Here is a 20,829-nt window from a genome sequence, read left to right as displayed (position 1 = left end):
GCCCTCCGCGCGCTGATTGGCTGCCGCCGGGGGCGGCGGGTCACTTCCGGGAATGCCCGCGGCGGCGGCGCTCGGGCAGGTCAGCGAGCGGCGGGGGCGGGGGCGGGGCGCGAGCGCCCCCCGGCGGCGGGGGGGGAGGGGGCAGGCGGGGGGGGGCGGGGCCGAGTCCCGGCCCGGCAGCGCCGCCCCGGGGGGGCCCGGCCCCGGTTACCGCGTCCGCGGGGCCCCGGGGTCCCGGTGCTGCTCCCGGTGCCCCCCCGTGGCCGCGGGGCCGGGCCTGTCCCCGGTACCCCCCCAGGTCCCCCCGGTGCCCCCCGTCCCCATCCGCCGTGCCGTCCCCCCCGTGTCCCGTCCCCATCCCCGGTGCCCCCCCCCTCCTCCCGGTGCTTCTCCCCCGCCCCATCCCCGGTACCCCCCCCGGTCCCCCCGGTACCATCCTGTCCCCATTCCCGGTACCGCCCCCCCCAGCCCCGGTGCTGCCCCGTCGCTGCCCCCCCGGCCCCATCCCTGGTACCATCCCTCCCGCCTCCCGTCCCCATGCCCGGTGTCCCCCCGTTCTCCCCGCTGTGCCCCCCCGCCCCCATCCCCGGTGCTGCCCCCCGGTGCCTCCCCCCCACCACCATCCCCGGTGCCCCCCGTCCCCATCCCCGGTGCCCCCCATCCTCCACCCCCCCCCTCCATGGCCCCATCCCCGGTGCCCCCCCGGTGCCTCCCCCCTCCCATCCCCACCCTCGTTGCCCCCCCCCATCCTCCCGGCCCCCCCCCCCACGGCCCCCTCCCCGGCACCACCCCCGTCCCCCCGGTGCCTCCCCCATTTACCCCCTCCCGGTCCATGCCCCCCACCCCCCCCCCCTAACCCCCGGTGCCCCCCCCCCGCCCCGGTGCCCCCCCGGTGCCCCCCCCCCAGGTGACGGCCGCGTCCCCGCAGGGCCCCCGCCGGCACCATGAGCGCCGAGACGTTCGTGAAGGACATCAAGCCGGGGCTGAAGAACCTCAACCTCATCTTCATCGTGCTGGAGACAGGTGGGGGCGGCGGGTACGGACGGGTGGGGGGCCCCCCCCCCCCCGTGCCCACCACCCCCCCCCCCCAGCCTGACGCTGCCCCCCCCCCAGGCCGGGTGACGAAGACGAAGGACGGGCACGAGGTGCGGACGTGTAAGGTGGCCGACAAGACGGGCAGCATCAACATCTCGGTGTGGGACGACGTGGGGAACCTCATCCAGCCCGGGGACATCATCCGCCTCACCAAGGGGTAGGGGCGCGGGACTGGGGGGGGGGGGGGCACGGCGGGGGGGGTGTGCCCTGCGTGCGCCCCCCCCCCGCCGGCCTCACGGCCCCCGTCCCCGCAGCTACGCCTCGGTCTTCAAGGGCTGCCTGACGCTGTACACGGGGCGCGGCGGCGACCTGCAGAAGATCGGCGAGTAAGGAGGGGATTTGGGGGGGGGTCCGGGTGGCCGGGGGGGGGCGGGGGGGGCAGGGGGGGGGCTGCAGGGGTCCCACCGCCCCCCCCCTCCCCGTGCCCGCAGGTTCTGCATGGTGTACTCCGAGGTGCCCAACTTCAGCGAGCCCAACCCCGAGTACGTGGCGCAGCAGTCGCAGAGCAAAGGCGTGAGTTGGGGGTCGGGACGTCTGGGGGGGGGGGAGCAGGGGACGGTTTTTTTTTTGGGGGGGGGGGGGGTCCAGGTGCCCCCCCCCGCCGCCCCCAGGCTCCGGCACAGGCCCCGTCTCCGTCCCCGCAGGCCCAGAACGAGAGCGCGAGTCCGGCCGCCGCGCAGAGCAGCCAGGGCCCCCCCCGCCGCACCCCCAGGTAGGGCAGCGCGGCCCCCCCCGGGGTGCGCCCCCCATGCCCCCCCAGCCATCAGTGCCCCCCCCCAGTTCCCCCCCCCAACCTCTGTGCTCTGCTTCCAGCCCCCGACAGCCAGAACGGGAACGGGCTGAGCCCGGGGGGCCCCGCGCACCCCCCCAGCGCCCCCGCGCACCCCCCCAGCGGCCGCATCACCCGCAGCCAGCCCGGGCACCCCGGCCCCGCCGCCGGCCCCGTCAGCAACGGCAAAGAGACGCGCAGGAGCGGCAAGAGATAACAGGCCCGGACCCCCCCCGCCGCCCCCCCGGGCCCTGACGGGGGTCCCGGCCCCCCCCTCAAGGCTCCTGCCCCCCCCTCCGGGGCTCCCGGCCTCGAGCAGCCGCTGGGGCGAGGACGGGGCCGCCCCCACTCACCCGGGGGACCCCCGCCCCGCGCCGGCCGCACGCGGGGTCCCGGGCACGAGGGGCTGAGCCGCTCGGCTCCCACCCGCGGCCCCCCGGGTTGGGGGGGGGCCACAGCGCTGCATCCCCCCCCCCTGCACCCAGCTGCCGCCCGCCCTCGTCCCGCGGGCGGCCGGGGGCTCTGCTGGGGCCGTTAATAAAGGTCGAGCTCCCGCCCGCGCCTCGCCTGCTCCCTGCCTGCGACACCCACCCTACGGGGGGGGGGGACGCCCCCCCGCGCACCCGTTGGGGCCCTCCCCCTGCTGCCCCTCCCGGGGCTGGTTCTGTGCAGCGCCCGGTGACCGTTGCCCCCCCCCGGTTTGGGCGCAGCACACGGCGCAACCGCGGCACGGGGACGGCGACGGGGGGCCGGGCAGCGGCGTGTCCCCCGGCCCCCGCAGGTGGCACAGCGTGGCCCCCCCCCCCGCCCCCCCCAAACACACTCCACGACACCAGGTGAGCCCCAGGGGTGGGGGACGAGACCCCCACCCCCCCCCCAAAAGGCAGCTGGGGGGGAGCCGGGCTGGGCCCATGCAGCACCCGGCAGGATGAGGCCTCACCAATGTTGGGGGGGGGGGCGTAACACCGGGGACAACGTGCCCCATTGGGGGGGGGGGGGGCAGCCCTGGGGAAGGGGGGGGCACCCATGGGACCTCGCACTGGGGGGGGGGGGGGGGGACTGGTGGGTGCCAGGTGCCGGAGCCAGGGGGGGTTCCTGGCCCCATGGTATTGGTGAGTCCTGGCTGGAAGGGGCAGGTGGGCCCTGCCCCCCCCCGAGCCCCCCCCCCGTGCCCCCATCCCATCTCCATCCCTGCGCCGTGGCCCCCCCCCTACCCAAATTGTCCCTGGAGGGGTTGGGGGGGGGGGGGCGAGGCTCGTCCCCTGGCAGCAGGGTGGGAGCTGGGTGGGGGGCAGAGCCATGCAGGGGGTGCTGGTGGGAACAACAAGGGTGTGTTTTTTTTGGGGGGGGGGGGGGGGCACGTGCCCTGCTGGGGGGGCGGCCAGGCCCCCCCCCCCCCGCCGTTATCGCCCCACGCGGTGAAACATTAACTCCCGGCACAAACCTGCCCCGGTTGCAAAACCTCCCTCAAGGACGAGTGGCACTGGGTGCCCCCCCCCCCCCCAGCATCGTCACCCCCCCATCCCGGGGTGCCCATCCCCATGGGGGGGGGTTGGGGGGGCACAGGGCTGGCAGCTCGCTTCCCCCCCCCCCCAAAAATCCTCAATCCTGAGCCCCAGGCAGGGACCCGTGGCCCCGGGCCGTGCCCCTGGTGCCGCCCTGTTGCTTCCCAGCGGGGGGGGGGCAGACAGAGGGTGCGTACGTGGGAGCACACGGCCCCGGGGGGGGGGGGTCCCCGGGGGGGGGGGGGCGGAACTGAGCCCTGGGGTGGGATGCGGGGGGCACCCCCCGGGGGCTGGGGCCGCAGGGATGGGTGCCGTCTGTCCCAGGTGCTGGTGGCAGCATGGGGGGGGGGGGTGGGGGTGTTTGGGGGCACCTCTCCCCGAAGCGTCGCAGGCCCCGTGTCCCCGTGGCGCAGCCGCCCTGATTCCAGCCCCGTCCCCCCCCCCAGCGCCGCCGCCGCCAGGATCCGGCCCCGCCGCCGCCTTGCCCCCCACCCCCCCCTCCATGGGCCCTGGCCGGGTCCTCGTGGGCTGCCTGTGGCTGCTGGCGCTGCGGGGCGCGGGGGGCCGGGGGGAGCCGCGGCCGTCGGCGCTGCCCGAGGACACGGCGCAGGAGTCCGGCTACTACCTGCGGCGGCTCTTCAGGCAGTACGGCGCCAACGGGACGCTGCCCTCCAAGGGGCTGGCGCGGCTGCTGGGCAGCCTGGGGCTGGGCCGCGTGCAGGTGGTGCAGATCCAGCACGAGGAGCTGGGCCACGGCCACGTCAGCCACCTCGACCTGCTGGAGGTGCAGGAGGAGAAGCATCGCCACCGCCACCCGGCCTGGGAGCACGGCGGCGGTGCCGCGACCGGGGGGGCGCCCGCCTAGGTACCCCCCCGCCCTCGCCCTCACCCCGTCCTCCCTGCCCGCTCTTCCCCTTCGGAACCGGGGCTCACCCTCTGCCCGCTCCCCGCAGCCCCGAGCCCCCCCGCACGGAGCCGCCGCCTGCCGCCGAGCCCCCCGGCCCCGGGGGCACCCCTGGGGGCTGGGGGGGCCCCGTCCCACCCTGGCGGGAGCAGCCCGGCCTCAGCCTGCTGGGGAGGGTGCTGGGCTTGGACCACTCCAGCTACGACCACCCGCACGATGACGTGAGTGGGGCCGGGGGCTGCAACCCCCCCCCCCCCCCCGCCCCCAAGCTGCCGCCACGTGCTCGGGGCCCTCGGGGAGCCCCCACTGGTCCCCGAGCCGCTTTCTTCCCCCCCCCTCCCCGCAGTGCCTCAACGTCACCCAGCTGCTGGTGAATTTTGGGCTGGCCTCGGTGTCCCAGCTCACGCCCGAGCAGTTCACGCTGCTCTGCCCGGCCCTGCTCTACCAGATCGACAGCCGCGTCTGCATCCAGCACCACGATGAGGTGACGCTGCCTCCCCCAGGGGGGGCCCTGTGGCCAGGTAACCCCAACCCCTCCCTGGCCCCCACAGCCCTGCGTCGTCCCTCACCTGGCTCCCCCCTCCTGCATCCCCAGCCCTGGCTCCCCCCATCCTCTGCTCCCCCCCATCCTCTGCTCCCCCCATCCCCTGGTCCTCATCCCCAGGTCCCCATCCCCTGGTCCCCATCCCCTGGTCCCCAGCCCCAGGTCCCCATCCCCTGGTCCCCATCCCCTGGTCCCCGTCCCCATCCCCTGGTCCCCATCCCCATGTCCCCAGCCCCGTCCCCATCCCCTGGTCCCCAGCCCCAGGTCCCCAGCCCCGTCCCCATCCCCTGGTCCCCAGCCCCAGGTCCCCAGCCCTGTCCCCATCCCCTGGTCCCCATCCCCATGTCCCCAGCCCCGTCCCCATCCCCTGGTCCCCATCCCCATGTCCCCATCCCCGTCCCCATCCCCTGGTCCCCAGCCCCAGGTCCCCAGCCCCGTCCCCATCCCCTGGTCCCCAGCCCCATGTCCCCAGCCCCAGGTCCCCAGCCCCAGGTCCCCATCCCCATCCCCATTCCCTGCAGCCCCCCCATCCCTGGAGCCCCGGCCGCCTCCCCTCCTCCACCCACCGCCCCCAGCTTCCCATCACCCCACATTCCCGGTCCTGGGGTCCCCATCCCTGCACCCCCCCCCAGGGTCCCCCCCCCCCCCATCCTGCATCCACCCGTCCCCACGTCCCCATGCCCACACCGTGGCCGTGCCCATCTCCCCCCCCCCCCCCCCCTGCCGCAGCGCTGGGCTGGGGGCTCCTGGCCGTCGCCTTCATCAGCCTGCCCTCGGCCCTGGCCGTTGGCTTCGTCCCGCTGCTGAGCCGCGGCTTCTTCCGCTCGCTGCTGGCCTTCCTGGTGGCGCTGGCCGTGGGCACGCTCTGCGGGGACGCCCTGCTCCACCTCTGGCCCCACGTAGGTACCCCCCCGGCGGGCGCGGGGCGCGGGCCGGGGCGTGCAGGTACCCTGAGCCCAGTCGCCCGTGTCCAGGCCCAGGGGCGGCACCAGGAGACGCCAGGGGAGCCGTGGGCCGCAGCGGTGCTGCAGGGGCTGGCGGTGCTGGGGGGCATCTACCTGCTCTTCGTGGTGGAGCTTCTCCTGGGGATGCTGCGGCGCAGCCGCGAGGCCACGGTGAGAGCCGCAGCGGCCAAGAAGGGCACGGGGCGGCAGCCACGTCCTGGCTTCACTCCCGACACCTCTGCTCTTCCCCCAGCGACACCCCCCCGGAGAGGCCCCCGACGCAGCCACCGGGGTCCTGGCCCCGTCTCGTGGCGGTAAGGACCCCCCCTCGCCCTCCACAGCACCTGTGGCCCCGGCCCCCGCTCCTACCCCGCGCTTCTCCCACTGCAGGGGCTGAGCTGCGATGCCTGACGGCCCCGGAGCCCGAGCTGGAGCCCAAACCCCACGGACCCCCCCGCGGACACTCCCACGGACACTCCCACAGCCCCGCGCTGCCCCCCAGCCCCAGGGCCACTGACCTGGTGTGGATGGTGGTGCTGGGGGACGGGATCCACAACCTGACGGACGGGCTGGCCATCGGTGAGCGGCACGGGGACACGGAGCGTGGAGCTGCTGGAGTACGAGGGCTCGGGTGCACGAGGATAGGGGTGCACGGGGACGGGGGGTGCAGGGGGACAGGGGTACATGGGGACGGGTGCACAGGGACGGGGGCGCACAGGGACTGGTGCACGGGGACAGCGCTGCACGGGGACGGGGTGCACGGGGACGGGGGTGCACAGGAACATGGGGTGCACGGGGACAGGCGTGTATGGGGGCGGGGACATGGGGTGCACAGGGAAAGGAGGACATGAGGTGCACAGGGACATGGGGTGCATGGGGACGTGGTCTCTTCCCGCAGGTGCTTCCTTCTCCCACAGCCTCTCCAGCGGCCTCAGCACGGCGCTGGCTGTGCTCTGCCACGAGCTGCCCCACGAGCTGGGTAAGTGCCTGCCCCCCGGCCCCCCAGCGCCCCCTCCCCGGCTCCCCAGCCCCGCCACCCACCCTCCTCATGCCGCAGGCGACCTGGCGGTGCTGCTGCGGGCGGGCATGGCACCGCGCACCCTCCTGCTCCTCAACCTGCTCTCGGCCCTGCTTTCCTGCCTGGGGGCGGCCGTGGGGGCGGCCGTGGGGCAGAGCGCGGCGCACCTCACCCCGTGGATCCTCACCGGCACCGCCGGCACCTTCCTCTACGTGGCCCTGGCCGACATGGTGAGGGGGGCGGCCGGGAAGGGGGGGGGCAGCGGGGCTGGGCAACGTCCCAGCCACTCTGAGCCCCCGCTCTGCCCCCAGCTCCCCGAGGCGCTGCGGGGTCCTGGAGAGGGCACCCTGGGCCACTTCATCCTGCAGAACGCGGGGTTCCTGCTGGGCGGTGGCATCATGCTGGGCATCGCCCTGGCCGAGGGCCACGTCAGCGCCTGGCTGCAGCCCTGACCAGGGGGGTTGGCCCCGCTCGCCCCCACCCTGCCAACTGGAGCAGCGCGGCCGAGCTGGCGGGACCCTGAAACGCACCCCTGGGACCGGACTTTCTCCCCTCCACGTGAGACCGACGGCGGCGTCCCCTGGCCTGGAAGTTTGCAAAGCCGAAACGCCTGGAAGCTGACCCGGAGGGGGGGCTCCAGGCTCAGTGCTGCCGGCTCCCAGCCCCTCGGACCCACCGGGAGGGGATGCGGGGGCTCAGTCCTGCCCCACCGCCGCTCCTGGGGACTGGGGTGCCCAGCGCGGGGCGGCCCCGAGGTGCTCGGCCCCCGCCTGTGGTGGCGAGGCCGAGGCCGAGTGCGTTCCCCCTCCCCGAGCTCCCTGACCCAGCCCGTACCGGAGGAAGGAAGACAGGAGCGGGGAAATAGAAGCAATAGCATTTTAATAAACATAATTGATTCAAAGCCACAATATGAATAACAGGACTTGGTCGCAGCTTACATTGTATAAAATAGATCAAGTCTGAATGCTTTTTTCTCTTTTTTTTTTTTTCCTTTTTTATCTTTTTTAATTTCTTTTTAGTTCTTTCCCCCCCCCCCCTCCCTCCCTCCCCAAAGGTGATGCAGGATTTCTGAAAATACAAGTATGGAACATCCGAGACAAAAGTAACCGCTCACTAGGCTCACGCGTGGGTAAGGACGAGGCTGCCAGGATAGCGTCTGCGCTGCGGGGACGGATGGCTTGCTGGGCTGATTTCCTTGATCTCCCACCTATCGTCTAATGATCCCTAGAACCACGGGGTGTGTGGGTGGGGGGGGATTGAACGGTTTCATGTTTCCCTTGCACGAGTAGAAGGGATTCTGCTTGCTCGCTCTGATTTCCTCTGCCCAGAGACAAGTGCTTCGTTTCTCAGGACTGATTTCGGGGCTCCCTGGGGCGCCTGCTCTCAGGACAAGTGCGAGCAGCCAGCAAGCTCGAGGGGACATGGCTCAGAGTTTGCCCACCAAGGCACCCGGCACCTCGAGGCCGCCGCGACAGCCCCGGGGGGATTTCATACTTTTTTTTTTTTTTGTCTATTTTTAAATTGCACATCAAAACTCTACCCTACTTGCGGCGGGTCTCCGCGGGGCGGGCGCGCGGGGCCACATCTGGGAGCAGAGCCGGTCCCACCGCCCGCCCAGCCCCGCCAGGCAACGCGTTTGTGCTTTAAACCAGTGGTTGAAGGAAGAAGCACCTACAGAGGGAGGGGAGAAGCCTGGACCGTGGAGGGCACCGGGAGCGTCCCTCTGGCGAGGGCAGCGGCCCCTCGAGCTGCCGGCCTCGCCTCTCCCTCCCTGCCCAAGTTACAAAGGCATCCACGTTATGGGTCCCCAGCAAGAATGACTGCCAACTGAGGCCCTGCTGCTGATGAACAACAGCACGGCTGCATGCTGGTTTTTGCTCAGCAGGTTCCACATTTCAGTGCACTGGAGGGGAAAAAAGCCGGGGAGTTAAAGTAAAAGTACCTTCAGAGGAGATGGAGCAGCTGCTACAAGCGAGGCGCGCACAGCACTGGGCTGGGGCAGGCGATTTGCCCGGCGTGGACGCGGGCAGCGCCCGCCCGCCTGCCCTCGCTCGGCGCCTTCCCAGCTGCGGGGCCCGGAGCAAGAAAGCAAATTCTGCAGGTGTGCGCCCCAGCCCGCTTATTGCAAGAGGTAGGTGTGAACAGTGCAGAAAGACACGAATTAAAACAGCTCGTCGTTTCCTAACCACCTCGCAAACGCGCCCGGAGAGACTTCGCCTGCCCCGCGCTGCCTCTTCCCGCTGCAACCAACGCCAGGCGCAGCGCGCTGGCGCTGGGACGCGGCCGGGAGCCAGCGGGGGACACGGGAGCGCGCCCCACCGGGCTCGTCTCGCTCCAGGACATCCGTAAAGTGCGGGTGCTCGGGGCCCCCAGGCACGCGGAGCAGCCAGGCCCCTTCCCCGGGGAACGCCGCCCTGAGCTCCCCGCGAAGGTCTCCGAAGCAGCCCCAAAACCAGCGCCAGGGGCTGCGCGCGGGGGGGCAGCTCCCGGCCGACCCGACCACGCGGTGACACCGGGGCTGGGCGCGCGCCAAGCCCCCAGCCCCAGCCCTGCTCGCCCCGCAGGCAGACTTCAGCCCCTGCCGAGGGCTCTATTGCTTTGGAGACATCTGGGGAGCGGCACCGCCGAGCGCCCGCTCCCCCTGTTTGGCACGTCTGCGGCTCGGCAGGGAGACGCTGAGCGAGCCCAGCTCGCCCGAGACCCCCCCCCCCCCGTGCCACCAGAGTCACGCCGGACGAGCCGAGGGCAGAGGAGCCACGGCGGGGTGCTGCAGCGGCAGGGACCCGAAACGCAGCCGGAGGGACGGCCGCACGGCGCAGCCCGGGGGGGGCCGCGAGGCTCTGCTGGCTGCAGCGGTGAGCGAGGGCTCCGGCTCTTCCCTTACGCAGGACGGATGAGAAACGAAGCAAACCTTTCTGAACTCCCTTCCGCGTACGTTGAGGAGAAAAAGGAAAAGGGAAAACTGACCGGATGCCTTTAAAAGGATTCTGAAAGGGGTCTCAGAGGACTCGCAAATCCGTAACGCTAAGAGAGCCCCCAGTGAGATCCACGCACCCAACGTCCCCCGGCCGGGCTGGGCAGCGCCGGGGCCAGGAGCCCTCTCAGCAGCAGCACCGGGTCCTCCCTGCCAACAGCCGCCATTTCTCAACATCCAGCCCCAAATCCAGCTTGCCGCTCGCCGCTCCGAGCACGCACTCAGTCCCAGCCCAGGGCAGAGCCCAGCCTGGTGCCAGTGGCACCTACCGAGTGGTCCCAGGCACCAACAGCTTGGGAAGGAGCAGGAAAGCCACTGCCCTGCTGCTTCGGGGGTCTGGGAGGGGGAGCACAAGCTCCAGGAAAGGACCAAGGGCTCAGGAACGGGACGGCCGAGCCCAGGGAGCTGCCAGCGAGCGGCCCCGCAGCGAAGCATCACCTCCGGCCCCGCTGCCGGAGCCAAGTGCCGTAAGGAGCACGTACCGGGGCCACGAGAGCCTTTTGGGGCAAGAAGGACAAGAGCTGGCCCCAAGCACCAGCCCCCTCCGAAGCACCTCCCAGCCTGCCCCCGTCGCATCCCATCGCGCGCGGGTACATAAATTAAATTAAAGCAGCCGTTTTGGTTAGTACCTTCAAGTAGGAAAAAGGGTCCTCAAGCCCAGCGGTCAGGGCCGTTTGCTCTAATGCCCTCCAAACTCTGCAGCCCCCCCAGCCCCCCCCCGACACCGCTCTCCTTTTCTGTTGGGGCGCATCCGCGCCCCCCCCACCCCCCCCTTCCCAAACTGGCCACTTCTCACATAGTGCAAAATTCAGGAACAGAACAAGGCCATCGGCAGCGAGACCCCCGGCCGCCCCCTCCCCGCCGCCTAAGGGAGGGGAGCAGGGAGGGATCGGGGGGGTGCCCGTGTGCCCCCAGCCCCGCTCCCCGGCCAGGCACCGACCGAGCTCTCCCCGACCCGCGGCTCAGACCCAACCAGTCCGCGCCTGCCTCTCCGTCCTGGGCCAGGCTCCTGGGGCAAGGACGAGACGGACGGACGGACGGACGGACAGCCCCTCACCACTCCCGGCCACAGCAGCACGGCACAGCCTGCGCCCCCCCTCGCCGCAGGGCTCCGAGGACCGCCGGGAGCCGAGCACGGCACACCAGAGACAGCGCGGGTTTGGTCTAGCCACCAGGGGCTCGCTCCTTAACGGCCTCGGGGGAAAAAAAATGAAGATAAGAGAGGAGGGAAGGAGCCGGGCAGCGCCGAGCGGTGCCGAACCCGCTCCGGGACGCGGCACACCAGCATCAGGGATGTCCACCGCCACGCACTGCCAGCTGGGCCAGAGGTTTCCATGCGTTTACTTTATTGTTTTCAAGTTGACGAACAATACCGATAAGACCGGATCGAGTAAGGCTATTTTTTTTTTTTTCCTCCTTCTCCTTTGCATCGGAAGGGAGCTCGGACATCGCCCAGACACACGGGTCCGCACGCGACCCACCTGCACGCGCACACGCACGCGAGAACACCAAGACACAGAAAAGGAAGAGTCGTTTGTACCTGACTGGTGATGAGGTCTGTCCTATCGTATTCAAAGAAACGTTTATGTGCATAATATACAGAGGTGCAGCATTTACACATAGGATATCGTAAAGACACAGAGCTTGCTACAGATGCCTTCAAGTCCTCGGCGACGCATCCCCCTTCCCCACCCGCCCCATCTGGGGCTGGGGCTGACCCCGCTCCAGCACCGCGAGGGCGTTGGGCCGAGCGGCGCGACTCGAGGCCGGCCGGAGCCCCCCCCTGCGCCCCCGGCCTCGCGCGCCAGCAGCAGCGTACGTTACCCCGCGCCGCGCGGCTGCTCCCGCCGACGGGTCGCCCCGGGGTGGAGGGGGTGGGGGGGGGCTCGTCCTTGCTGGGGGGTTTTGCTCCTTTCGAGACGCGCCCGGTGCTGCTGAGCCCAGAAAAAGTCAGCCGGGAGAAGAGGTTTGAACAGCTCCTTGCATCCTTGGAGAGAAACAAAGAAAGAAACAAAACAAAACGAAACCAAAGAGGAAAGAAGGAAAAGAAAAAGAAAAAACCCAAACCGAACAGTCCACGTGCTCACGCCAGTATTTCGAATGGAAGGGGTCGGTTTTTTTCCTTTGGTTTCTTACTGAAGGCAAAGGTGAGAGCGGGCTTGCAGTCTGCACGGGTCGAACCCGACATTCACGGCTGGGGGGGACCCCAGGGGTCCCCCCCCGTGTGGTCCCTGTGGCGGGGGGAGAGGAGCAGCCCCGCGGGGCCCTCGCCGTGGAACTCGAATCGTTTTCAGGCTGCGGGGGGGGGCGCGGGGGGAGCCCCCCGGCCCCGCCACACAACGCAAAATAAAACAAAAAGATTGTTTCTTGGGTCTTTGCGGTTTGTTCTTCGTTTTGGTTTCTCGTTTCTGACTAATACTTTGTCTCGCGTGCTCGGGGGAACCACGCCGGGCCCGCGGTACGCACAGGAGTCGCTACGACACTCAGAGTGCTCAAAAAGCAAACACAACTTGTTCCTTTTTTTTTCCTTTTTTCTTTTTCCCTTTTTTTTTTTTTTTTCTTTTAGGAGATTTAGCTTTGTTTTTAGTGCTACTTTCAGATCTGCCAGATTCCAGCCCCGGGGACGTGGGCGGCAGGGCCAGGGACTGCGCATCTGCATCTCGCTTTTGGTCAAGGGCTCCGACTTCGTCGGGGACTGGGTCGGGGCGGGAGGGACGGGGCCGTTACATCTTCCTAAAGAAAACAAATCCAACTCGCCTGCAGCTCGGGAACAGCAACAACAACAGAAACACCAGCCTTCTCCTCCTCATCGTTAGGTTATTTTTGAACTCATTGAAGTGCCCGTCAAAGAATAAAGCCAATCGTAGCTTCCCTGGACTGCCCTCGTCAAGGAGGTTACATTCAGTGTTTGTCAGCAGTTTATATGGCTCAGTCGGACCGCAGCTCTCGCAGCCCATTTCTCTAGCAATGGCAGTGCAAATACACCTTTCGAGTTGAAATGTATTTGTGCTGTTTTTTTTTTTTTTTCCTCTCTCTCAAAACACAACTTCCCTTTGTTCACTCATTCCCTAGAAACAAACTTTTTTTTTTTTTTTTTAATTAAAAATTAAAAGATAAAACCAAAGACACTCTCTTATCCCTTCCGCTCTTGCTGCTCTCTATCCCGTGGGATGCTAAAGGGAATCCAGACTCATGCTTTAACAAAAGTGCTTATTACTTGAAGCAAGTGCTTTGGACCAAGGGGGCGGAGAGAAACTTCCTTCTGGGGGGGGGGGAGCAGAGGGACGGGTGGTCCGGGGCCTGCTTATTCCAAACCAAGATGAACAGCTTTGGGGGGAGGGGGGAGCCGAAAAAGTCGCTGCTCGGTGAGAGCTACACCAAACGGATGCCGGGCGCCGAACAGAACGCGAAGCGGGAATGGTCCAACTTTGGCATAAAGGTCCGTGGGGGGGGGCCGGGGGAGCCCCCGCTGCCGCGCCGGGCACGGGGGCACCAAGTGCCGAGGCTGGGGAGGGAGGCGGGCAGGGCAGCGGAAGTTTCCCTCCATCCCTCTTTACAATGCACTAGGGAAACCATCACGAATCTCGTTTAGCAAAATAATGCATTATTACCAAACACTTTGATTATTACTTAAATTGTCAAGCTGTGCTGTCAAATGTATACAATACAGCGTTAAAGGAGAACAAGACTGGTACCTGCAAGGAAACTGGCCGCGCTTCCCCCCCCCCCCCGCCCCCCCGTGTCCCTCCCGTGTGTTCCCAGACCCTGGATGCGCTGCTGAAACCTCATTTCGCTCCCTCCTCCTCCTCATCATCATTATTATTATTAATAAGACACAAGGGGAGGGGAGAAAAAAGTCCTCGCCGAGAGCAAAGAACGCGCACAGAAAGCATGGTGCTGCAGAGAAGAAATGGAGAAGCCCTTACGGAGATCACATTGATTGTCTCGTCATAGTTTTAGTCGTCGTGTTGAGCGAAAGGTAACTGGTAGCACGGAAAGAAGGCAAAAAGAAAAAAAAAAAAAGATTGGGTTTCTTCTCGTAAAAAAAAAAAAACACAATAACGCTCAAAAGAAAAAAAAAAAGAAGAGAGGGGAGAAGGAAAAGCAGCAAACTCCGTGTGCTCGGAGGAATTCTCTCACCCTGGCTACAGGAAAAAAGCTGCGATGGGAGCGGGACGCCGGCACCCGGCCCGCGGCAGCCCGAGCTCTGCCGCCGCCGCGCTCGGCCCGGCTCGGTGCCACCGGCACCATCGGCCACGGGTGGGCGGCTCGGCCGCGCCGTGCGCCCGGGGGAGCGCGTTAGCCCTTGAAGACGACGGCTCAGGACTTTGGACCCATTTTCCCAGCCCGCGGCGGGAGGGCGATGGCCGGCAGCAAGGAGCCAGAGAGACAAAGCGATGCCGAAATCCCTCCCGGAACGGGAACGAGCTGCAAGAGGCAAGCGCGGGCTCGACGGCCATGTAAACAAGTCTCTATTTCCAGTTCTCCTCTGTAGAATACTGAAAAGGGTCTCCGAGAAGGACCTTTTTATTCAAGTTTCGTGAGCTCTGGTTCCGAACTGAGGTATTCGGTGCAGAAAGGTTAACACTTTCTTTCAAGCCGGAGGATCGGGGCTGAGCGGGGAGGGGTCGGCCGCCGAGCCCGGCGCAGAGTGGGGGGCGAAGGAGCGAAGCCCCTGCGGGAGCAGCGCCACCGGCGGCACCCCGAGGTGCCGGCGGCGAACCGGCCCCGGGCAGGGGGGCTTGGCACCACGCCGGGGCGAGGGGCAGCTCCTCCGCGAGCCACGAAGAACAAAACGCAACCAAAAACGCGCTCGTCACCCCCAGGCCGAGACCGGCGCTTCGTATTTGGTTCGGAGGGTTTGGCTTTGGTACAAGCAAGCCGCGGTGCGACGCCGGCCCCAAGGCCCGCCGACGTCACCGCGCCCCAAACGCCCTGCCCGGATCCGCCTCTGTGCCACAACAACCGGGGACGGACGGACGGACGGAGCGACGCGCCGCGTCGGTGACCGAAACGCCTCTCCTCGCGCCGCACAGGGCTCGCGCGTCCCCGGGCCCGGTGGCCGACCGACCGAGAGAGGCGCCGGACAGACAGACAGAGGAGGCTGGAGCCTCCCCCCGAGCCTCCTCCGCGCTCCCCTCCTGCCCGGAGGAGGCTTTTTAGCCCTGTCGGCCCGTTCTCGATCTCTGCACCCCGGTCTTTGGCTTCGAACGGACTCGTGGTATGGAGGAGGAGTATTGGTTTTGCACGTGGTACTGTTACAGTAATTCGGAAGGAAAAAAAAAAATGGAAAAAAAAAATAATCCAAAACAGTGCAACATTCTCAAATGCTTCAAACCTGCATTATAAATATGATTTCTAAACTTAAAAAAGAAAACCCAAAACAAAAAACAATGATCCCACATACACGCACGCTAGTAAAACCTGCCAGGATGCTGCATTAGAAAAATAAACACAGACGTACTTAGGGTTGTGAATAAGGACTTCGAAGTGCATTTTTTTCCTTATTTAAAGGAACTAAAGGAACTAGAACTTTCAGATTTTTTTTTAGTGATTTTTGTTGTTTTTTTTTTTAAAGGTAAACGCTCATTTTTAAAGGTAAATGCTCATTTCTTTATAAATAACTCTTTTTTTTTTAAAAAAAAAAAGCAACACTGACTTTCGCATGGAAACAGCCATGCAATAGAATCATAGAACAGAACACCCTGAGTTGGATCGTCAGTCCAACTCCAACACAGAGAACGAAAACCCAAAAACGAATCGTTTCTTAGGATCCATCACTTTGCCAAGGAAAAAAAAAAAAAAAGAACAAAAAACAACAGAATCCCTAAAGTGCCTGGTGGAGGGAGGGAGGTTCCAGCAGCGCATCCGTGGCAAGCAGCCCGCGGGGTTGGGCAGCAGCACCCGTTTTTGCATAAAAATGACAGCTGCCAAAAGGATATTTTTAGTGTCCCAGGTACAGTAGATCTTGATTCAAGTGTTTGTATTGGAATCGAAGGATGAGCGTGAGAAAAGTGACTCAGAGAGAGGAGCAGTTACAGTGGCACTTGGCCAGGAGCTAGCGCCCACCCCAGCGGCTGCGAGGCCGTCCAGTTCCCGAATCCCCCCCCCAAGACCCCACCAAGAGTTCAGGCTTCCCCCTCCCGGCTGGCGGCGGCACAGGGACACCGCCACCCTCGAGGGCAGGGGACTGGGAAGATTTTGATTCGCCCCAAAAGCCGGGAGCCAAATCCCCTTCCCAGGCCACTGGATGGTCCCAACCGGCTGCTTTTTTTTTTTTTTCTTTTTTTTAATTTTGATTTTTTTTTTCTCATTTTGGTTCTCTCTGGCCGCGGAGCCAGCAGCAGCCTGGGGGCAGCGGCGCCGAGGCCGCGCAGGGATGGGAGCGTGGGGGCTCCCGGAGCAGCGCCGCCAACTGCTCGTCACGCCGACGAGCAGCTTCGGCACCGCACCGGCACTCCGGCACGAAGAGGAAGAAGCACTGAACTCTTGGTCTACCCGGCCACGCTAGAAGGCCTGCCCAGTCTTGTTCTCCTTTAAAGTGCCCTATATTTATAGAATTTCTAAATAAATATAATAAGATATTAGGTCACCCATAGTTTAAGCTACTCCGAGTAACAGCCGTCTAAGCCGATGGCATTGTGCCGGTCCTTGCTGTAGGGGCAGGTGCTGCCGTTGGGCAGGGCCCCGCAGGCCGCGGTTTTGGCTGCAATGCCGCAGTTCTTGAGGAGGTTGAAGCTGAAAGAGCTGATGGCGTCTTTAGGTGGGAAAGGCTTCATGGTGGAGAGGATAAGTGCCAGGCAGTCGGCTACGTCCTTGTTGGGAGCGCATGCCAAGGCTGGGGTATGACCTAGGGCAGAGCCAGCGGTGAAGGCGGCGCCGGCGCGAGCCAGGGCTGCTCCCCCCAGGACCCCCAGCCCACGGCCCTGCTCCTGCCCCGCGTGTGGACGGACCCACACCGCTTGGGCCTTCAACGGCTCTAGGCCGTGCTGATTTCCAGAACAAGTCTGGACCCCAAATTGGATTGCTTTGATTGGGGCGGTTTTTATCCCCTGCGCGGAGGGGCCGCAGCTTCCGTCTGTCTTCAGCTGCTTGTGGGCACCGGCAAGCCTCGCAATTTCAGCGGCTGCTTTGAAGCGTGCCAGGATCAGCAGGAGACGAATTAGAAAAGCCTCAGAGGCCCCGGCAGCAGGGCAGACGTAATGATATTGCTCACAACTTAAAGCTGTTCCAGCAGAGCAAAAACTCTGCTGGGAGAAAAAGCTTCTGGCTGCGACGACCAGCTTCTGCCAACTCGCAAGCGAGTCAACAGCTTATCAGCGGCTCAGCCAGGGCTGGTTTTGTGCCTGCCCACACCTGGCGGGTGAGACCAACAGCAACCAGAACGCGCGGGGGACCTGGGGATACTTTTACTGGGCATGATGGCATGCCAGCCTCCTCACCCAGGCCGGGAACGTGGAGCTCGGCCGCAGAAGGGATGGGAAATCCTCCCCGTGCCGGCCGAGCGCCTCGCCTGGCAGCCCCCGAGACACCTCGCAAGACCTGGCCGCCCGCGGGGAACGCTCACCTTCTTCATCCACAGCCAGCACGGTGGCACCTCTGCTGAGCAGGGCCTGGACAACGGCGGCCAGCCCGTTCCGCGCTGCGATGTGGAGCGGCCTGGGAGAGGGGAGGCAGCGGTCAGGGCGCCGAGCAGGGGCAGCGAGGCAGCAGCCGGTCCCTGGCTCCGCATGAGCGGCCAGACCGGTGGCAGGGCCGCCCGCGGCGCCGCACGCGGTGGGCCTGAAGGGCAGGCACTCCAGGCACGAGTGCCCTCAGCTCTCACCACATGCACCAAGCAATAACACGCCTCTTTCCACCGTCCCCTCTCGCCCATGCCTCACCCCCACCAGCAAAGCCCTGCTTTTTCCCCCCCACTGGTGTCAGCTGTCCAAATACTCACATCTGCAGAGCACTGTTACTTGCATTGATAAGGCCAAGGTCTTGGGTTTCCCCCAGGATCAACAAGGCACACTTTTCATGACCCTGGAAAGGAGAGCGAACTGTTTACAGCGCGTGGTCAGGAAGGCAGGGGTTGCAGGTGGGACCTGGGTGCTGTCTGAGCAGAAGGCGACTCCCTGGGATTCAGAAACGTTCTCTGAACGTGTCCTTCTGGAACGGTTTACCACTTCTGAGGGCCTGAAAAGAGAGCTGCTGTCCCCCCCACCTCCCCCTTTGCAGCACCTCCTTTTTCGCACCAGGCACCCTGATCACAAGCCTCCTGCTTCCCGCACGGACAACACCGAGCACAGAGAAGGGTCCGCAGAGAAAGTACAGACCAGTGCTACAGACTAAGGGGCTTAAAACTGGCTCAGGAGCATCTGTACAGGCCAAGACAGGCAGGCAGAGCGAGCCCAGGACCCTCGCCTCCACGCCAGCAGGGCAGGAGGCTCCCCCCATCGTGGTTTCAAAGCTGCAGGTGATGGTGACAGCACTCACAGCTGTAAGCAGACGGCTCCCTACCTTGCTGCAGGCCAGGTGAAGAGCTGTGTTCTTGTTGACATCCAGCACAGTTATATTTGCTTTTGCTTGATACAGCAGGAACTCTGAAACAAGGAGGGACAGCTGCCGTGGAGAAGGTGGAGCAGAGACCCCAGCAATGGGGAGCAGCAGCTGCGTGCTGAGGGGTAGGAGGCACAGCCCAGCTCCCAAAGGACCCAGGGACAGAAGAGTCACAGATGGGCTCACACCACACCCTGGGGAAAGCTGCTGCTCCGTCGGGGTGGCAAAAGTGCCCGGGAGAGTGCCCGCCAGCCACGTACCAACTGCTGCAGTGTGCCCATTCTCTGAAGCCATCATGAGGGGAGTCCTCCCCAGCTTGTCAGTCGTGTCCACCTCGGCTTGGTGGCGCAGCAGCAGCTGTAAACCATGGATGTTGTCTGCAAAGGCAGCAGCGTGAAGGGGTGTCCTGGGAAGACAAGAGAGCGCGTAAAGAAGAGGGCACGGCACCCACCCCAGCAGCACCGCCCAGGCCTACAGACACCAGAGTCCTCCTGTGCCACGGGAAGAGCAGGAAGAGCAGGAATTGCTTTCCTCCCCTGGACGTGGCCATTCCCTCCTGCAGCCACCCCACAGGGGCTCACACCCCAGGCAGACCCCGAGGCGGGCCGGGAAGCGCGGGTGCCGCTCTCCTGGCTGGCCACGCGCGTGGTGGGAACCCCGAGGAGAGCTGCAGGAGTCACAGCCAGCAGCACTGGGGAGAGGGGCAAGAGAGGGACGAGTCCATGCTCACCTTCCTTTGGCATCTCTGCTATTAACAATCTTGGCACCTAATGCTTCCACCAGCATTTCAGCAGTGCCGTCCTGGTTGTTAATTCTGCAGCGGGGACGAGAAGGAAAGTTAGAACGGGGCTGAGCAGCATCAGCGCGTCTGCAGCGGGAGCGAGCAGCGAGCTCCTGCGGCACGCTAGTGCAAACAGGAGCTAGTCTGGAGCTGTCTGGGTAAAACACCCTTCATCCTTCTCGAGGAAACGAGGTGCTGGTCGAGGAAATGCAGCACCGTGTCGGAGCAGCCTCGCCCGTCCCTCTGCTGTCAGCCTCCCCCCCCCTTGGCAGCTCCCTCCAGCCAAAAGCCTGCTGGCATACGAGTGGTACACAGCAGCCCTGGCCGTGCCGCACGCAGACGACGAGACGGCTGCTTTACAGCTCCCGGGGGCCCTCCAGCAGTGCAGCGACCACCTCCCTGCCACAGGGGAGCTGGGCCAAACAGGTCGCGTAACCCAGAGCTGCTGCCGCCCAGAGAAGAGGCCCTGGTAGGCAGGACAGGGTTTGGAGCTCCTCCTTCTGCAGGCTCCTGCCCGCTCAGACCCCGTAACCCCTCTCCCACGTCATCTGGGTGAGAAGAAGCCAGGGCAGGTCCCTGGCGCTACTTACACTGCACAGTGCAATGGAGTAAAGGGATTTCCTTCTAGGTACGCAAATGGATTGTGTTCAAGTAACAATTCAAGACAATCTTCATGCCCTGTGAGAAGAGAGGGACGTAAATGCATCACTGCCCAGCCTGTGACGGAGCAAGAAGGCACTGAAGGCCCCTCCAGCTCTCCCCACGACCAGAGGGAGGCCCCAGGTACCAGGGAGGTACCAGGTACCAACGCAGCAAATCCTGCAACAGGGAGCACAGGAGCTCGGGACCAGAGTGCCCAAGCTCTCCCCTGCTCCAGCACGGGCAGCAGTTCTGTTTCCTCTCTGGCAGCAAAGCTGCTGCACCTCGGGAGGTTTCTAACCCCACGCCTCCTCCTGAAGCCACGCTGCCGGCTTCCCCTCGAAGCGCTGAGACATCCCCTCACGCTGCTGCATCAGTCCCCCCAGGGCGAGGGCCGAGTAATCCTATAAATCTGCCAGTCCTGGAGGAAGCAGCATCAGCTGTTCCGTAATAGCTGTTTTCATACTTCATTCCTTTAAGGAGCTTGGCAGAGGGAGCAAAACTCCCCGCGCCCCTCCCTTGTTTGTGCTGTCTGAATTCACCAGGCTGAATTCAGCGCTGGGCTGACGGCCCCCAGAGCACTGGGGGACAGAGGGACACGCCGGCTCTTCCTGGCAGTCGTTAACCGACACGAAGGCCGAGCCGCCATCAACTTACCAGCTTGGCAGCGCCACTGGATTGCTCAGGGCACAGCCGCCACGGAGAGAGAACAACCCCCACACGCTGCCCCAACCACACCCACAGAAGACAGTTTTACTGCATCCTTCTTTACAGTGCGTGTCCCAGAACACCACAAGAGCATTTTGGTAGAGCTGCCTCCTCCCCATCAACAGCCAAAGCAGAGCAGAAGGTGGGAAGGGGCCCAGCCTGGGTCCTTACCGCTGTACGAAGCCCAGTGCATCGGTGAGTAACCGCTATAGTCCACCACAGAGTCCAGAGGGTCAGTAGAGAGGGCTGCCTGCAGCAGGGTCCTCAGGATTTCTAAGTGTCCGCATGCCGAAGCAAAGTGGATCGGGGTCCGGCCTTTGAAATCCCGACACAGAACGAAGGCATCGTGGTCCAGCAGGGCAGCCAGGCAGTCCTCACAGCCCGTCACAGCCTGTGGCCAGGAGAGA

The 20,829-nt window shown here is 65.2% G+C and overlaps 3 protein-coding genes across 3 annotated transcripts in view; 2 read left to right on the top strand and 1 right to left on the bottom strand.

The window, feature by feature from the left end:
• The first annotated feature begins 7 nt into the window (after positions 1-7).
• On the top strand, positions 8-2,419 carry NABP2 (nucleic acid binding protein 2). The gene is given in 8 exon segments (XM_080570968.1): positions 8-79; positions 929-1,023; positions 1,114-1,252; positions 1,350-1,421; positions 1,527-1,608; positions 1,740-1,787; positions 1,789-1,807; positions 1,909-2,419. Coding segments are annotated over 7 exon segments (612 nt in total). The 5' UTR covers positions 8-79; positions 929-944; the 3' UTR covers positions 2,082-2,419.
• Positions 2,420-2,594: 175 nt separating this feature from the next.
• On the top strand, positions 2,595-15,595 carry SLC39A5 (solute carrier family 39 member 5). The gene is made up of 11 exons (XM_080570578.1): positions 2,595-2,700; positions 3,816-4,233; positions 4,323-4,494; positions 4,620-4,794; positions 5,547-5,716; positions 5,792-5,932; positions 6,015-6,075; positions 6,152-6,340; positions 6,660-6,740; positions 6,819-7,009; positions 7,091-15,595. The coding sequence occupies exons 2-11, from the start codon at positions 3,872-3,874 to the stop codon at positions 7,229-7,231; spliced, it is 1,683 nt and encodes a 560-aa protein (XP_080426704.1). The 5' UTR covers positions 2,595-2,700; positions 3,816-3,871; the 3' UTR covers positions 7,232-15,595.
• ANKRD52 (ankyrin repeat domain 52) overlaps positions 12,264-20,829 on the bottom strand; it is a 23,335-nt gene continuing 14,769 nt past the window's right edge. Inside the window, exons 21-28 of the mRNA XM_080570916.1 lie at positions 20,594-20,813; positions 19,666-19,753; positions 19,025-19,108; positions 18,555-18,700; positions 18,256-18,338; positions 17,696-17,778; positions 17,321-17,412; positions 12,264-16,603 (exon numbers count right to left, since the gene is read on the bottom strand). Of these exons, the coding sequence (XP_080427042.1) occupies positions 16,359-16,603; positions 17,321-17,412; positions 17,696-17,778; positions 18,256-18,338; positions 18,555-18,700; positions 19,025-19,108; positions 19,666-19,753; positions 20,594-20,813 (1,041 nt within the window). The 3' untranslated portion in view covers positions 12,264-16,358. The remainder of the gene's footprint in view (positions 16,604-17,320; positions 17,413-17,695; positions 17,779-18,255; positions 18,339-18,554; positions 18,701-19,024; positions 19,109-19,665; positions 19,754-20,593; positions 20,814-20,829) is intronic.

The sequence above is a fragment of the Anser brachyrhynchus genome (assembly GCF_964034855.1).
Source record: "Anser brachyrhynchus genome assembly, chromosome: 29".
Taxonomy (NCBI): Eukaryota; Metazoa; Chordata; class Aves; order Anseriformes; family Anatidae; genus Anser; species Anser brachyrhynchus.
Note: the sequence above shows the minus strand (reverse complement) of the source record. Positions and strands in the feature narration are given on the sequence as shown.

Bases quoted from the DNA above. Each gene is read 5' to 3' on its own strand.
- SLC39A5 (XM_080570578.1), top strand. From the start codon at position 3,872: ATGGGCCCTGGCCGGGTCCTCGTGGGCTGCCTGTGGCTGCTGGCGCTG. The intron at 5,717-5,791 runs GTAGGTACCCCC...GCCCGTGTCCAG, and splicing joins TGCTCCACCTCTGGCCCCAC to GCCCAGGGGCGGCACCAGGA. The intron at 6,076-6,151 runs GTAAGGACCCCC...CTCCCACTGCAG, and splicing joins CCTGGCCCCGTCTCGTGGCG to GGGCTGAGCTGCGATGCCTG.